Source organism: Aspergillus glaucus (assembly GCF_001890805.1).
Source record: "Aspergillus glaucus CBS 516.65 unplaced genomic scaffold ASPGLscaffold_37, whole genome shotgun sequence".
NCBI classification, from domain to species: domain Eukaryota; kingdom Fungi; phylum Ascomycota; class Eurotiomycetes; order Eurotiales; family Aspergillaceae; genus Aspergillus; species Aspergillus glaucus.
In genome coordinates, this window is record NW_019170489.1 from 126,661 (window position 1) to 143,250 (window position 16,590).

The following is a 16,590-nucleotide window of genomic DNA, read 5'->3' on the forward strand; positions in this document are numbered from 1 at the left end:
AAGATATTATTCTATAGTAACTTTTTGCTGAAAGTCGGACACCCGTCGGAACCCCACTCACTCGGTGGTGGAGAGCCGGTGGGATTCTGATATATCGGACACCCTCCCCACGTCTCCGCAATTGTACGGAGTAAACAGAGTCATTTATTAGTCCTCCTTCTATCGATGCGAAGCGGAGTGGATATCGCAGTGCTTCTCTTATCTAGTTTTTGAACGATCATGGCATCGTTCAAGGTAATTGTTGTGGGAGGGGGACTGGCTGGTGCCCTGTTGGCAAACGGACTGCAGAACAACGATGTGGACGTGAGAGTGTATGAACGAGATAAGAGAGATGTGGAAAGAGAAGGGTATCAGATTCGGTTGGGTGAGTCTGCTATGCTTGGGTTCCGCGCATGTCTCAAAGATCAGGATATTGCCGCTATTTCGAAGAGTTTCGGTCAGTCCTCCGTCTCTGGCTCGACAGCACCAACGATCATGAATTCTCGCTGCGAAGAGATCCTCGATTTAACAGCTATACCTTCTTATGCCAAATCGTTTGCCATCAGTCGAGTTGTACTTCATGATATTCTCACTGAGCCACTTAAGCAGAATGGGCTCGTGACGTACGGCAACGCTTTCTCTCGCTACGAAATCATCCACAAGGCGGACGGAAGTGAGAGAGTACGCGCCTATTTCTCGGATTCCTCCTTTGATGACTGCGATATTCTGATTGGTGCCGATGGGAGTCGTTCTCAAGTAAGCAAAGCGAGCCCAATCGTATGAGGCTGGCTGACCGGTATGAAGGTGAACAGAGAAGTCGGACTGCAAAACCTTGTCTCGATCAACACTCACTGGGCGTTTCTTGCGAAAGGAAGCCTTACACTGGAACAGGTGTACGAGCTTCCTAGTCAGTTGCATCGGGGACCCATCATCGTTTTTTCAAAGGGTGCCACGTTATACTATTCTTGTCCGTCAACCTTGCTTGTTTATGGATATTTCTGACGAGTTAGACAGTGTATCTTCCATCTCTGCAAGCCGAAGATACGGATCGTTCAGCCCGTGATGAAAGAAAAGCGTTCTTCTTCTGGGTTTTGAGCATTCCGAGGAGCCACTCTCACTACAAAAGTGTGTCTGAGATCCCCGACAAATTCGAATTTTGCTTGGATTTCATTCAGGACTGGGACCCGAGATTGTGAGTATCGATTATCTTGGTGTACACACCGCAATGGCCTGCACTAAGACCTCCTAGTGGACAATTACTATTGACAGCGGCAAAGGACGATGGTACCGCGGATATATTTGTATCACCATTACGAGCTAGCACCAAACCCTCACCACGCTGGCGTAGCATGCTGAAGAATTCTGTAGAGCCATTTCGAGGGCACCCCAGAGTTTGGCTGATGGGGGATGCCATCCATGCTATGCAGGCCAATCGGTAAGAACCAGATGCTTGAAAAAGGAAGATCATCGTTAACAGTCCGATAGCGGCCAAGGAGCAAACCAGGCTCTGCACGACTGTGCCGAAATCCTCCCCGAACTATTATCATTGCATGAAGAAGCAAAGACCGGCGTACCGCCTTCGACGGATCAGGTTCGTGAGGCTTGTACTCGTTATGAAGATCAGATGGCTGAGCGCGCTTTCACTTGGGTAAAGAAAAGCGGAGGCGCCTCGATAGCCGTAAGTACATCTCGTATGAACACTTTCCGGGAATAAGGAAACTCATTGGTTGCAGACTCTCGACATGGATGGCTTTGTGGGTAAATTCGTGTACTATGTCGGTAGGATTGTGATACCGATTTGGTCCTTTTTATACAACATTTTTCTTTACCCTCGGTCCGAAACGTCATGATAATTGGATGGCCAATGGAGATGACGGTGGGACGGACACTGGGCGTATATACCTATCGTGTCATTCGTTCTAGGCTAAGGCAGATTAGGAATGGGTATTGATTCCTCGAGTCGAGAACGCGGTACTATGAGCTCGGACATTGCCGCTGCGATACCCCTGATGTAACTAATTGGCAGGAACGAAATAGTGTATCCAGGTCTTTATGCTCGAAGCTTTACCGAGATGACGATAACGCGCACATGGGCATATTACTGGTGTTTTGTTCGAATGGAACTATAACGCAGCGAAATGAGACTCCTACTATATGGGATAGACCCAGGGATTAGGCAGACGTAGTGAATGTAAGACTGTACACAACTGACATAAACTGAACTTCGGCAGTGAGAGAAAACCAACGTTATCCCTGTACCTGCAGAACATCGCCATCATAGCTGCTTTGATGCGATATACTTAATCAACATTAATTTACGGCCCCGAGCCGAGAAAGAAAACTCCGAGAAACCCACCGAGGGGCCCACCTTAAAAAGGAGCTGGACCGTCCTTTGTTGATGTCGATTCTCCGAGATAGACAGCTCATCTTCTTGTTGAAAATACAACATGAAAGTATTCTATACACTTGCTGCGGTCCTTCCACTGGCTGTGAGTGCCACGCTTAGCAAGCGCTCCATCACCTGTCTTGAAGTTGGCGCCACGGCCACCGCGACATGGACGAACAGCGACGGACAGACATGTTCGTTTGTTGGGGTGGTTGGAAGTAACTACGGAACCAACAGCGATGGATCCGGAGAGTATGTTCACTTCTGTTATCAATAACATCAGCGCTAATAAATCCCCGAAGCTACTCATGCAATGGTCGATGCGGTGCTGGATGTACCGGAACCGCGGTTGGCGATGTGTACACGCAGGACTGTTTCTCGCATGATATCTGTTCATACTTCAATAATGCCAGCGGTGGTTCGAGGTGAGACTAGACTAGCCCCCCTGGTTGATGCTGGCGCACTAATAGACTTCTAGTGATCCGAACTGCGGAGATGCCTATGATTCTGCGGTAGATGATACAGTCGGGGGGGCAGTGGCAGGATGTTCGCAAACGAATCCCTCAAGTGCGGTATCAAAGCCGGCGACAAGTCCGACCTGTGCATGATACAGTTATCCAAAAAGGGGTGCCGCAAAGCACAACCCGTCGCCTGTACTGTATGAGTTTAACTGGCGTTTGAAAATTGACGCATCGAGAATAAGAGTGGTGTCGCTGTTCCGAGATTTTGCAAGTCATATCAAAAGAGCTGTCCGGATTCAACACTGATTGTCCCTATCCAGTCTTCTTGACCTATTCTTCTCCTGATTTCTGCAGACGTATCAGGTGCAATATAACAGGGAGACAAACTGAGGACGCACATATCCAGCCCCCGTGCTTTTGCAACCAGGCAGGGAATAATGCTTATTTTACACCCCGTAGTTACCAAATGCTTATGAGGAGGGACGGGATGAGATTCTTCTTTCCTTAATATCAGCGGATATTGTTTTTCTCTGAGTTCTTCACGGTAATGGAAAGCTCATTCCGATTGTCCAGCGGAACCAATTACAATCCATGATCGATTGAGATGTACCGATAAACCCACCGTGTAGCTGGAGAAGTGACCGAGTATCTTCCGGAGCAAGCATATGCCCCGAATTCCGAAGAGTATGCCGGTCCGATCGGACCAGATATTCGGTGTAGCAAACCTCGCCTTCTTCAACGGTACCAGTTTCAAGTGAGCATTCGGGTTCCCATCGAAGATAACACCATGTACATGAATCCTGTTCAAAATCCGCGGTCCTCAGCACCAGGATCGCAGTAGAGAAAGGGAAATCCTGGTGTATATCGGGTCTCGACTACCTGCTCCCTGTGTCGGGTCAAAAGGCTAAAGGTTCGTGCTTGGCCCCACTAGTCGGAATATCTTGAGGCAACGGTGTTAAAACATCTCTTCTAGTGCGATGGAGTAAAGCCATGTGGTCATTGCTGTAAAATGCAAGTCGACTGTGTCATCGACGAAAATAATGACTACCGCCGACGCAGTACCCTGAAACGAAATTAGACAGCCTCGAGGATGACCAGAAGCTCCTTATACGGCTGATCGAGACCCTACGCGATAGTGGTGACACTCATATCTTCGCGCTTCTGAACCTGATTCGCAGTAACGCCTCCCTATCCGAACTCAAGTCCTATATCGACGAGCAACTACGCAGAGCACAGTCACCCGAACTAGCCAAGGCCCATGATGAAATCAGTCTGTTAGAGGCCAATTCCCGGACTCATGGGAGTGTTCTCGATGTTAAGCGACTCTGTGATCAGCCTGTATTCCGAGTCCCGGCAAAACCGTGGACGACTGTCACAGGCGACGATGGGTTGGTATTGCATATCATATCGTTGTACTTTACATGGTATCATCTATGCTTTCCTTGGATGGACCGAGACGTCTTTACCAGGGACATGAGGGAGAGAGACCTAGAATCTCAATTCTGCTCGCCATTTCTCGTTAATGCTATTCTGGCAGCTGGATGCGTAAGTTGGTAGATGAAAGAGGAGTCAGATGAAAATATTGTTGTAGTTTCTGACCAGATCCATCAAGGTAGCCTTACTCTGATTATGTGGAAGCATACACCGATCCGGACGACTCGGCCACGGTAGGAGTTCACTTCTACAACGAAGCGAAGAAATGCCTCGAGATGGAGGAGGGGAATATGACCGTTGCTACAGTACAAGGGCTAGAAGTGCTCTCAATGTGGTGAATATAAACTCTCCCTCTATCATTCCCTTTCGGTATGCGTCCACGGATGCTAATAGCGGAACCTCGCAGCGCGTATGCTATGGGAAAAGACCGACGTGACTGGTTCTATCGGGGACAGTTAGTATTCGCTTCCAAAGAGTTAGACCGTAATACTCCCAAAACTCGACCGAACGCCACCTGGAGAGACATGGGATAATTATAATGTCTCAGCATGTATTACCACACCATTACCATTATGGTCCTCGGGTTTGCAAAAAAATATAGCGGACGACAATGGCATTCTAAGTTCGATTTCATAAGTTCGCGGCAGATACGTGCTTATAGTCCGCTCGGAAGATTTCTAGTTTGATGAATATACATCGATCATCGTGGGGTATTGACCTTTTCGTGGTGACCTATATCCAGTGGACCACCGGCTCGCTGTTTACATTGCTGGAGGATTTGGACGATCCCATGAACTGGGAGACGTTCACCAGCCTCAGCGTTGTTGCGAAGGTGGCGTCGCGACGATGGGCTTTAGGGAAAGGTATGTTACGGGCTGTTCAGGTAACAGCGCGAAAAATAGAAGTATCGTTGCCCCCAGAGATTGATGTGCACTTCTCGGACTTTGAAAAACAGAGTTGGGGCGCGAAAGATCAACCAGAACTTAGCAGCTCGTACCGTCATACTATCTATTTGGTCCCTTGTGATCGTCTTTGCGGGGCTTGATAGCTGCATATACATTGGCATCTTTGCCAGAGACCACGGGCCGACCTCAACATATACATACACCTCCTTATTAATATATACACAAGAGAGTTCGTACATAGTGTTGCAAATTAAACGATAAGTCTTTTGGAAAGAAAGAAAAGGTCATAACGCGTAACAGAGGGAGTTTCTCAAACCAGTATCAGAACGCCCCTATATGACTTAAGAGCCATTATTCTGAAACAAGCAAATCATTCAAATCAGCGTGTGTTAAACATTCATCCAACGATTTGGTCGACTCAAGTTCGGAAGAACTACTGATGCTAGACGTCCTGTCTTGTGGCCCGTACTCGTGTACCTGGACCAGTTAGCTTTTGTTCACGTCACCGTGGCCATTCGGGAAATCACCCTTTCTAGCATCTGCGTGAGATACTCGGAAATATGGTTATCTGTACAGTGTGCGTGCTTCAACACTTCGTTTTTCAGACCAAGGATCTCCATGCGGAGACAGCGGAATTCAGACTGTAGCTGCTGATGCTTGGTTGACTGTTCCTTGAACCGTGACTCGAGGACTTGTGTGTGCTCTTTTCTCTTCTGTCGACATCGACTGGCTGCTTGCCGATTTCGTTCCAAGAATTTCTCCCGTGATGGAGTCTTCTGGATACCTGTTTTTGCGGGCTTTGTGCCACGGTCTTTTCGATTCTTGAGTTGGCCATTACTTGGGGCAGGCTGTGTCCCGTATGAAGAGACATTACCGATGTCGTTTTCTGGTGATCGTTGGGGGTTATGAGTTACATTCAATTCCAAATCAGGATTGTACAAGTCCTGTCCGAGTGGGAAATCCCATGTCGCAAAAGTCGGCGGTATAGACTCGAGACCTTCGAGTTGGTCGCCTGCAGGCCACAGGCTGAGGGCGGCACCCCAAGAAGGGTCATGGATCGATGTTGAGGTCGGTTGAATGCCAATGGAGCAGGACATGGCAGTTGGTTGAGGCAGAGGACAATGTGTAGATGAAACCAATTGACCAAAAGGCTCAATATATAAGATAACGGGAAGAGATATAAAGGTGAATAGAAAATAATAAAGTTAAAGATTGACTGGAAGAACACGTCTTGAATGACTTTTTGACCAAAAATTCCCGCCAATGAAATGTACAGGGAGCTGGCAACCGATGATCTGGATTGGTGTATCATCCACTCCATTATTCTGAGAACCTGTTACTACATCGCAAGCCATTGGGCTCCATAATTGGTCAACCATTGGTCCAACCCCGTATCCATTAGGTCCTGAGACGGATACGTACTGCTGAAAGCCGACCTTCGAACATCCACTGATTCTGAAAAGGAATCACACGCCTGTGTTGAGAGGAATCGTTCGCGTTTTGTAGTATCTGGAGAGGTCAGATAACGTATGCCGAACGTTGATTGTATTGTCCGACACACCGTGATATCCAGAGCCGACTGCAGCGAACCAATGAATCATGGACTCTGTGAGCCAGTTCAACGGGGCTGTGGGGATATGGTCCGATGGTGAGCGTTGAGTGGTTCTGGAAAAGACACCCAAGAGCTTTTCATCCTGTGGAGAGTAGAGTCTCCGGCGCAATCACGGATACTACTCTATGAGTCACGGTGACATCCCCGGCTTTCTCTTCAACCAGTCAAAATAGAGAGATATGCTCTCGAGAACCTTGTTCGTTTTCAAATGACAGTATCGACGACAGAACATGAATCAGTTACCGTCGATCGATATAGTCGGGCTTATGTTGTGCGTTATGCAAAGCTACCGCCATACCACGGGACATGGTGGTAATTACCTTCTTGCCGGCCAACTCAGCGTTCGCTATGTGTAGGGGCGTTATTTCCTTCGGTATCAGGGAAACCAACGACCTGAAAAGTCCCTTCACAGCGAAAAGATACCGAAGAAGAGTGGTGGTACTCGGGCGGGAACTTCGAGGACGCTAGTTACGGAATGCTCCCTTTCTGTCTCGTTACTAAGGCAAGAGACGGCCCTACTTGCCGTTTTGGATTACTCCGGGACTCACTCTGTGGAGTAGGCGGAATAACACTTAGGCGCTGAACAGCTCAGCCTATTTAACTAAACCCGTTATCCGTCGAGCCACATTCTACGCTCGATCGCTAGATAGCAATTGGTTGCTGCTGCAGCACCGCGTCTGAGTTATGTCGATCACTGGACCACCGGTCATGGCATCCTTACCGGAGGGAGGCCGGACGCTTGTTTATTCTACCGTTGACGACCATGATATCAAACTGGACTACTATTTACCACCTACGGCTAACGGAAGCTTGCCGGCGTTAATTTACTATCATGGCGGTGGAATGACATCGGGTTCACGACGCGACAGAGCGTTTCCACAATGGTTATACGGTATGTTTTGAGCATCATGGGCTCAGGACTCGTAGTCGTTTGCAATGCTGATCTCCGGTAATATAGATTATTGTCAAAAACACGAGTACATATTCATATCGGCAGACTACAGGCTCTGTCATCCAAGCACCGCTCTCGACCAGATCGACGATGCGAAGTCTCTCTTCAACTTTCTTGTAAGAGGCTTCCAAAAGCAGCTGCCGGAGAATGTGTCCCTCGATACTACCCGCATAGCTGTCTCGGGATTTTCGGCGGGCGCGTATCCTGCTCGTGCAGCATGTGTGTATGCCAATCCAAAACCAGCTGTCCTAATGACCGTATATGGTACTGGCGGCAACCTCCTTCTTGACCATTGGGTGACTGGTCGACCCCCGACATCTATAGCCAAGTTTGTGGATCTCAATAGCGTTCCAAAGCTACTTGCGGACAAGACAATTGTGAGTGACGACTTGCCAGCCAGTGGCTTTCTCTCCGAACGTTTCGCACTTACCGTGCGTTGGGAACTCGATGGCACCTTCCTAGACGGGTGCTTCGGAAAGCCCGGGCTTGGTAAAATGTTCAACGAAGTTGAGTATGCACAAAGACCTGCAGCTATACCCGTGGATATCAAGCCGGGGTTTCTGCAATTATTCGTGGCAGAAAATTATCCCCCTTCTGTCTTTGTGCATGGCACAGCAGACGAAGTCGTTCCCGCTGAAGAAAGTCTGGAGCAATATGAGCAACTGAAGAAGTTAGGCATCAAAACAGAGCTGCTGCTTGTAGAAGATGGCGGACATGGTCTCGTCGACTTCGGTTCTGAATTCCCACCGAAGCCGGCGAAGGGCTCTACAGAGGCATACGACAGAGCTCTGGAATTTATCGCGGAAGCCTTCAATGCATCTAAATAGCTCAGCGCCGAAATGTACAGACTAAAGATATTGTAAGTAGCCGAGCCCGAATGCTATTGACCAGCTAGTTCTACGAAGAATGATATGTCATACTTCGAGCCGTCACGAAGGCGTTTGTAGATGCGGACTGCTGGAGCTCTGCAATGCCCCTGTGGCTCACGGCCATATTGTTTGTAGCTGGTAAGACGGAGAAGTACATATGGGAAGGCTCGCACATGGCATTGCTGAATTTGAACTTTGCGCCAATCAGCATATCCGTGCCTTGAACTTCATCGACACGATGCTGGGTCTTGTTGAGGACATCTCGGACTTGGTTGCTAATCTATAGTTATAGCACGCCTAGTTCTGTGTTCTCCACAGTGGAAACTCGCCACATTTTGCGCCAATTTTGGTGGCAGCTTGACTTGGAAGGCGCAAACAACCCGGACTGCTGGACGGTTAAGGCCGCAGTCAGGGTTATAGGTGGTTATCTAAAGATTTGTGAGGGTAGGACATGAGTAAAATGGACAAGGATGGTGATTTATAATAATGAACATGTTGTGAAAAACAGTCGACTTATAATTCTACAACCGACTCAAAGGTCGAAAACGATGAGTCCGAACAACGTCATGAGTACTCAGCGTTCCAATCCATCACGGGTGCAAGCTGTTCGAGAATATCCCAAGTCTGGCGCCGAAAATCTGATTCAACGATTCAATTGCTTTCAACATGCCAATATTCTGTCATCTCGGGACTGCTACATAGACTCAAACCATCTGTATGCTTTCGTTGATGATTTTCCGCTCACATTGGGGAACCTTGTTTCTGCCCCGGGCATATATCCTACGGAGGTAGAAATGGCTGCAATAATGTCGCAAGTATGTACGTTCCTTTGTGTCCTTTTGCACCGAAATAATAACAACCAAGATTCTCGATGACCTATGCTATCTCGGTAGTTTTGGGCTCTCGCATCCATCTTTGTCGTGTCGTGAAATCCTACTCGGCATAGATGGAAGAATAAAGATCGGTTGGTCCTAGGCTTTTACGAGTAGATGCGCCGCTGACATATTAGCCACAGCCTGTTTGGATCAGTGCTTGGAGTGTTCGCCAACTGAGTCTCAAACCAAATATCTCAGAGCTCTTCCCGCCATAACTATGGAGCTTATGCAAAAGTACGAAAAAGACGCAGGGGTTGCGGGAGTCGACGATTTTGAACCGTTGGCCAGTTGGCTCAGATACTTTCGGCTTCTTATCTGCAGCTTCAACGAAGTCGTTAGCATCTCTGAGAATGGTAAAGCAGCAAGAAACTGCCATATTATATCCGCCCAACTATGCTGACAAACTGATAGCACTCCCTTGTTGCTTCGAGATATCGACCCACTGATGACCTCGTCATGCTCGCGCGAGCCATTTTGTGCGCCGGAGCTGCTACCTATACGTATGAAAAAGGGCCGTAAGTCTCACCAAAAAGGCTGCTTCTAGGAAGGGTATTCGCCAAAGAGGAGAAGGACCACCAACAGGGTGAAAAGCGGAAATATAATTCGGTATTAAGAGGACAGTTCGGATTCTTTATATTGATTTGCTTTTTTTTGGCCCATCGACATCGCAAGCCGCCTCAGTGTCCCAGGCTATTCTTATGCCTCCGCTCATTTTTTGCTTGACGACAAAGAACAAATGATGAAAGTAATTACAAGCTACAATTTTTGACAACCAGTGTGCAATAGCTTGGGTTCTGACTGTCTATGAGTAAAAGGTAAAATTATGAAGGCGAGGCTCGAACTTAATTGATAAGATTAATAGGATTAACTATTGTAAGACCTCGCTATGCGAGCAAGGAATAGGCTGTACATAGATCCAGGCAATCCATGACAATAGAAGCAATATGTCGATTCAATGCTGAACTAATCGTTGAAGACCCAGTCTTCAGCCCCTGAGAGCTTCTATATACTATTGCGAGGTCACGTAGCGCATGCTGCGCTGATCGGAGGGCATAACTTGGAGCTTATCACGGCTACCAAGTAGGCAGGGTGCTCCTTTCAGTACTGTGGTCCTAATACTTCTACCCTTGGCCTATAGCCTATCGATGGGCCTAACGCCTAGCCCATTTGCGGGTTGCGTTGCGTTGCGTTGGGATTTGGGCTCTTGGGCCTTGTACGGAGGTCTAGTTAGTTATACTAGACTATGATCGAACCTTTCCTTTACCAGCAACTAATTATTTTGTCTATACTAAGATCAAAAATTTTCAACTTAACTCTTTGAATAGAGACGTGAAACAGTCATAATAACTCTATTATAACTCAAGCTTTATAGATCTGCCAAATTTAACTAGCGTCAGTCTTCGAGAAAGTGTTGTGATATGAAGCTGGTGCAGATTAGGAACCAAGCCGCACCGTCGGAATCAGCTCCGAAGTGTCTATACGGACGACCAGGTTGATTTCCGATCAACTTGGCTAATTGTTGTATGTATAGGCTCATGTATCCCTCTGAAATAACAAGTCAATTCATACCTCTGAACAACAACAGAAAGAAAAACGGCATCGGACGCATCCAATAGGCGCTTATAAGACAAGGTAGGGCCAAAAGAAACATAAATCTTTGCGGCGAGTGCAGCATACTTTGAATATCATGTCTTGCATACTTGCTAGCCATGCGGATTCGGGTGCCATAGAAATATAAAATAAATGGCATGGGGACAAACAAGATGGTGAGACATCCGAGGAGGGTGCACGCCCAACCAACGCCAAGATTGTGAAACATGGCACTCGCAAATAGCGGAAATCCGGCACCAAAGCATGAGCGCATGAAATCATTGCCGGCAAGTACAGAGGCAGCGTATTTGGGATACGCCTGGGCTTGATAAGAGAAGATGCAGTTGAAGATCAGACATCCGCCAAGGGCAAAAAACATAGAGCAGATGATGGGCACAATCCAATGGACGGAACTGAAATTTCCTGTCCATCCGAATGAGAAGAGAGAGATTGGAATACTCAAACACCCAATACAGGCAGGTGGGAGTTGCTCCTCCGGACGCAAGTTCCCCTCGGTGTCAAGCTTTTTCGACTGGTAGAAATATTTCCAGAAGAAATATGGAGGGATTGCCACACAGCTCACAGAGACGAGGATACCAAAAAATGCAAGGCCACCCTCACCGGGATTAAAACCGTGCATTTCCTGGAACACGATAGGGAAAGCTTCGAACCAGATGTAAAGCATCCCGTAAATGAACGAAATGTACAGATTCATAGACAATATGATTGGCTCAAGAAAGCAAAGTTGGAACGGTCGCACGAGAGCCTCGAAAATAATCCCCTAGACATATTGAACCGTTAGTGCTTTGGATCTTCCTTCGTAGGTTGGTGGACATGCCTTGGTAGTCATGTTCTGTAGCTCGATTTCCGACTCGGAAATATAGGCCGAATTCGCTGTTACGTTTCTGATACGACGAGCACGGCGATAAAGGATATTAGGGGTGTAGGTTTCGGGTAGGCAGAAGAAGCAAACAGCCGCAGCAAACCCGGACACCCAAACAAGCTGCCATATGGTCCAGGTCCAGCCGTTAGCAGACGAAGCGAACCCACCAAGGAAAGGGCCCATCACCGGAGCCGCAATTGCAAACGTACTCCAGATGGCGATCATATAGTCCCGAGACAGAGGGCCCCAGATATCTGCCATTGATGCAGCGCCTGTGGCGACCGGAGGAGAGCCGATTAGCCCGGTCAAGAATCGGAATGCCAGGAGCGTCCCAAAGTTTTTGGCATAGATTACGCCAAAGTTCAGGAAAACAAATGCGATGGCAGTAAGGACGAATGTTGGGCCACGGCCGACTGCGGGAAGCTCTGATAGAGGAGAATAAAACATGGGGCCTACAAAGCGAGTGTTAGCAGGTGAGATGGTCAAATATGTATGAAGTAAATTATAGAAAGCAAACAAGAAACATCTCGGGGAAGAGGTAAGGGATACGACGCACCAATACCATATCCTAACACGAAGAGGGTAAGACCGAGAGTAGCAGCAACACTGGAAACTCCAAACTGCTCGCTCACTTGTGGAATGCCCGGCGAGTAAATGGCGGAACCGATATATATGGCGAAAGTCAAGAGCCATACTTGCGAACTGACAAAGAGCTTTTTTCCAGTCGACCAATTTTGAGGGTTCTGTGAGAGAATCAGCATTTCACTCTCTTCTAGCTTTTCGATTGCTTGGGTAGAAGTACCTGGGTATCGTTTGAAGACCAGCCAATTGCGATATTTGATACCAAGGCGCTGCTTAATTTTTCGGCTGGTGCTGGTTCTGTTGCGCTGGGCCGCCGTGAGGCCTGGGACATGACGGTAAAGAGCCCCCATTCTTCGCCAGGTTCACCATGAGTATTGGATTCCAAATTCTCGAGATTCGTCTCGGACAGGACATAACGACTGCAGGTCTCGGGGTCGATCTCTTCTGGGTATTGTAATATTCGATTGTGGCTGATCATGCGCATCAATTTACCAAAGGCGGTCTCTCGAATTGTTTCGATCATTATTAGGAGAAAGTAGGGGATGGGGTTGTTCCATAAGTAGCTTGGTAATATAACAAGTAGAAATAGAGATATGGATGTGGTGAAAAAAGGGAGAACCTGGCGAATCACAATGTATCGATCATTGGTCGCGTATATAACCCGAAAAAAGGTCGCATGTTGTTGAATGTCTCGCTATGACGTTCGACTTTGTCGAAGCTAGTTCGGGGTTGCAGATCTGAGGGGAAATGATGCTACTATATGAGGAGAATAGATGCTACTATATGAGGAGGAGAATAGATGCTACTATATGAGGAGGAGAATAGATGCTACTATATGAGGAGAATATATGCTACTATATGAGGAGAATATGCGTTTAGGGTTTGTGGGTCTTTGGGGATGCAAATATCTAGCTGACGTCACGAATAAGTATTCCTGACCCTTGTTCGATGCGGTTTCAACGATGCGTGTCTCACAAAGATATAAGATAACACGGCCTAGCACAGTCGTGCCATATATCTATTTGCATTGAGGATAACTTCAGCTCCAGCCTACCAAAAATGGCTCCTGCGGCTCCTTCAATCTCTTGTGCTCTTGTCACAGGTGGGGGTGGAGGAATTGGCAAGGCCTTTTCTGCCTATCTCATTTCCAAAGGAATAAAAGTCATTATAGCCGGTCGAACTCGTTCAAAGTTGGAAAGTACAACACGTGAGATTGGTGCAGCCGCCTTCTATACACTCGACACTGGTGACATCGACTCAATCCCGAAATTCGTCTCAAAAGTCACGCGTGAGCATCCTGATCTAGACTGTCTGGTCAACAACGCTGGCGTTCAACGTCCTCTCCAAGTCTCTGAGATGCCAGCACCCGAATTTCTTGAGAAAGCCGACCAAGAAATCGATATCAACATCCGCGGCCCAATACATCTCACTCTAGGACTCTTCGAGCATTTTCGATCGAAGCAGGCGGCGACGGTTATCAATCTATCATCCGCACTGGGGTTCATGCCATACTCCGTGATCAATCCAGTCTATAATGCCACCAAGGCTTGGGTGCATTTCTGGACGATGAATCTGCGTACTCAAATCGAATATTCTGGTTTAGGAAAAACGATCAAGGTCATCGAAATCGCCCCCCCAGCTGTCGAGTCTGATCTGCACCGTGAACGGGATGATCCCGATGACAACAAAAAGACCAACAACGGTAGTGTTCTCAGTGTGTATGAGTTCATGGCTGCGGTTTCAAAACAGATGGAGAACGGGGAGGAAATGATTACAACTGGGGCTGGCAAGCAGCTTGTTGATCTGTGGTACCAGGCGTACGGGGATAGGTATAAGCAGGCTACCAACTAGGTGTAAGGTTGTTCCTTTATCTAAGTCAGTGCGAGGCACAGGTTTAGGTTGAGGCCAAGGTGGAGGTGAATATCCTAGAGATGGAACATATACCAATAGTTACCCTTAGAAAATCCATGGCTCCAGCCACCAGCTACTTTCGGCCCTCAAAACCCAATGCAACTGTAATCAAGAATAGCGGATTACCGGAGCAGGGTTTGGTGGTTCGTGACTTCTATGGTGATCCACCAAGTTAAGGTTGGAGACTGGGATGATGTGAGGGTAATCTTGGTGAGGATTGGGGAAATGCAACTCGCTGGTATCCACTATATTAGAAATTGAAGCTCTCGCTCCCAAGTTCTACCTTCGATGAGGGGATGAGCGGACTGTTCCAGACTACGAAGACATGTCATCTTGTAAAAAGCCAGTAACAGATCTTACAATACGGAATTTTACTACAATGGGCGACAGATCCGAATTCAAACCCTTTCACGGACATCTTTTTGAATAGGGTTTCCAGGTCCGCCGAGCGGTTGTGGAGACACAATCGAAACAAGTTCAAAGCCTTGTTTCTTTTGATGTCCAATCTGAGCGTAACAAGGCACAGTGCATGATGCACTTCATGTGCGAGTTTTCAAATACTCAAACGTTGGACCTTGGAACCTTGAATGTTAGAATATTAGGAGATTACTAATATTGGGGAAATTGGGGAACCCCCAACTCACCGACATGACTTTTGTCAAGAGTTATCGACATTCTGTCCAGCTTGATTGCCTCTGATCCTATTTCAATGTTTACAAGCTCGATGCAAGATGATAGAAGCCGCCCGGGAACGATCCGTAGTAGTAGTGTGTGTGTGTGTGTGTCTATTTTACGTCGGGGGCGAGTCCTTCCGCGGAAGCGGTGAGGCTCTGGTCCCGGTGCGGGACATACGACGGACTAGAGTGTCACGGACGGCCCCGTGACCCCGCCCTGGGTTTGGGGCAGAGATGCCCGTCCCGCTGATTTTTGGGGCGCCCCGTTAGGGCGGGCTGAGTTGGGACAGCGGGGTTTGGGGGTGTCCCAGGGCCCCGTTAAGCCCCATTACAGGGCCAAACATATAGTACTGTATGGTATCTATACTGTGTAATGATTACATCTTTACTCTGTACGCTGTGCTCCTATGGTTGCAAGTTACCCTATTATATTATGAAGAATCATGTTACACCCCAATGAATTTTGGTCATGATGATAATTTTTAACCGCGGTAAGAATGCCTTGAAATTTTTTAAAACTATCTTGAAATCCTTGATACTTCCTACATCTTCTGGTGTTGACAATGAGGGGGAACAACTCTTGCAGTTGTGAGAGAAGATCTATAGATAGCGCAGTGAGCGTTATGGAAGGTATATGCGTAGTATTCACGGTACTAATCGCTGATGTCTCCGGCCATCAGCGGGGTTAAGACTTTATGTCGCGGTCATGTGACGTGCGGGTGCTTAGTAACCGCACGTGCGCATTATGTACATGCATAAGTCCGCTATGCGGCTTTGTATCCTGTACCCTATCCTACGGGGGTATTAGGGATCAGGCTGATCCGAATTAGGGTCGGGCTCTTAAGTATGGAAGAAAAAAGTGGGGATACCCCTGGGTTACGGTTTTTTACTGACCCTATCCAACGGGGGGCATTCGACTGACGGAGAGTCGAATCGAGTCTTGGCACTTTACTATGGGAGAAAATTGCGGAGAGTACCCCGAGTCGAATGCAATCCAATCACCCCGAGTCGAATGCTCTAATCAACTCCAATCAGTCTCAAAATTTGACAAGTTATAATTACATAGGTTATTTACCCCCCATTCACTTTAGAGCATGCACAGGCTTATTTTGGGTGAGATATTCATGATGGAAAGCGGCCGATTTTTTTGATGGGGGATCGGAAGTCCGCCCATTCACTGCGACCGGAGCCCACTATCTGATTATGCTGCACGTGACCCATCAGAGATACATCTCCGCACTGACACTGCATTGCAATTCTTCGTCAAAGCACTGACGGCAGATCGGCGACACAATGAGCACCACGGGCATCAAGAAAAGAATTGCCCCCGCTACCCAGGCGCATTATCGCCTGCGCTCTACTAAACTGCGAAAGGAAAAAGGACCCAACCTGCCTAGAGTTGCATTCGGGTCGGGTAGGGTAGGGAAATGGGCACCTTAGTCCCAACCCGCATGCGGGTTGGGAAGAAAATTTTTTT

General features: G+C 47.6%; 7 protein-coding genes across 7 annotated transcripts; 5 read left to right on the plus strand and 2 right to left on the minus strand.

Annotated features, from left to right (window-relative positions):
- The first annotated feature begins 135 nt into the window (after positions 1-135).
- Positions 136-2,144, plus strand: ASPGLDRAFT_53170 (uncharacterized protein). Its single transcript, XM_022547918.1, has 6 exons — positions 136-735; positions 784-946; positions 994-1,171; positions 1,229-1,414; positions 1,465-1,657; positions 1,713-2,144. The coding sequence occupies exons 1-6, from the start codon at positions 220-222 to the stop codon at positions 1,827-1,829; spliced, it is 1,353 nt and encodes a 450-aa protein (XP_022395680.1). The 5' UTR covers positions 136-219; the 3' UTR covers positions 1,830-2,144.
- Positions 2,145-2,395: 251 nt separating this feature from the next.
- ASPGLDRAFT_181778 (uncharacterized protein) lies at positions 2,396-3,343 on the plus strand. Its single transcript, XM_022543004.1, has 3 exons — positions 2,396-2,617; positions 2,668-2,790; positions 2,844-3,343. Exons 1-3 carry the CDS (start codon positions 2,427-2,429, stop codon positions 2,971-2,973), a joined length of 444 nt encoding a protein of 147 aa, XP_022395681.1. The 5' UTR covers positions 2,396-2,426; the 3' UTR covers positions 2,974-3,343.
- Positions 3,344-5,248: 1,905 nt separating this feature from the next.
- ASPGLDRAFT_53174 (bZIP transcription factor) lies at positions 5,249-6,288 on the minus strand. Its single transcript, XM_022547919.1, has 2 exons — positions 5,693-6,288; positions 5,249-5,642 (listed from the first exon to the last, which is right to left on the minus strand). Exons 1-2 carry the CDS (start codon positions 6,260-6,262, stop codon positions 5,517-5,519), a joined length of 696 nt encoding a protein of 231 aa, XP_022395682.1. The 5' UTR covers positions 6,263-6,288; the 3' UTR covers positions 5,249-5,516.
- Positions 6,289-7,485: 1,197 nt separating this feature from the next.
- On the plus strand, positions 7,486-8,556 carry ASPGLDRAFT_137843 (alpha/beta hydrolase; the record flags this gene model as incomplete). The annotated part of the gene is made up of 2 exons (XM_022541559.1): positions 7,486-7,669; positions 7,736-8,556. The coding sequence occupies 2 exons, from the start codon at positions 7,486-7,488 to the stop codon at positions 8,554-8,556; spliced, it is 1,005 nt and encodes a 334-aa protein (XP_022395683.1).
- A 390-nt stretch (positions 8,557-8,946) lies between these two features.
- On the plus strand, positions 8,947-10,074 carry ASPGLDRAFT_1090590 (uncharacterized protein). Its single transcript, XM_022539548.1, has 5 exons — positions 8,947-9,042; positions 9,107-9,413; positions 9,463-9,562; positions 9,614-9,826; positions 9,885-10,074. The coding sequence occupies exons 2-5, from the start codon at positions 9,147-9,149 to the stop codon at positions 9,917-9,919; spliced, it is 615 nt and encodes a 204-aa protein (XP_022395684.1). The 5' UTR covers positions 8,947-9,042; positions 9,107-9,146; the 3' UTR covers positions 9,920-10,074.
- A 775-nt stretch (positions 10,075-10,849) lies between these two features.
- Positions 10,850-13,130, minus strand: ASPGLDRAFT_1508125 (MFS transporter). Its single transcript, XM_022542189.1, has 5 exons — positions 12,749-13,130; positions 12,503-12,689; positions 11,902-12,398; positions 11,151-11,844; positions 10,850-11,018 (listed from the first exon to the last, which is right to left on the minus strand). Exons 1-5 carry the CDS (start codon positions 13,049-13,051, stop codon positions 10,867-10,869), a joined length of 1,833 nt encoding a protein of 610 aa, XP_022395685.1. The 5' UTR covers positions 13,052-13,130; the 3' UTR covers positions 10,850-10,866.
- Positions 13,131-13,587: 457 nt separating this feature from the next.
- Positions 13,588-14,379, plus strand: ASPGLDRAFT_30271 (uncharacterized protein; the record flags this gene model as incomplete). Its single annotated transcript, XM_022543930.1, has 1 exon — positions 13,588-14,379. One exon carries the CDS (start codon positions 13,588-13,590, stop codon positions 14,377-14,379), a length of 792 nt encoding a protein of 263 aa, XP_022395686.1.
- Positions 14,380-16,590: the final 2,211 nt, after the last annotated feature.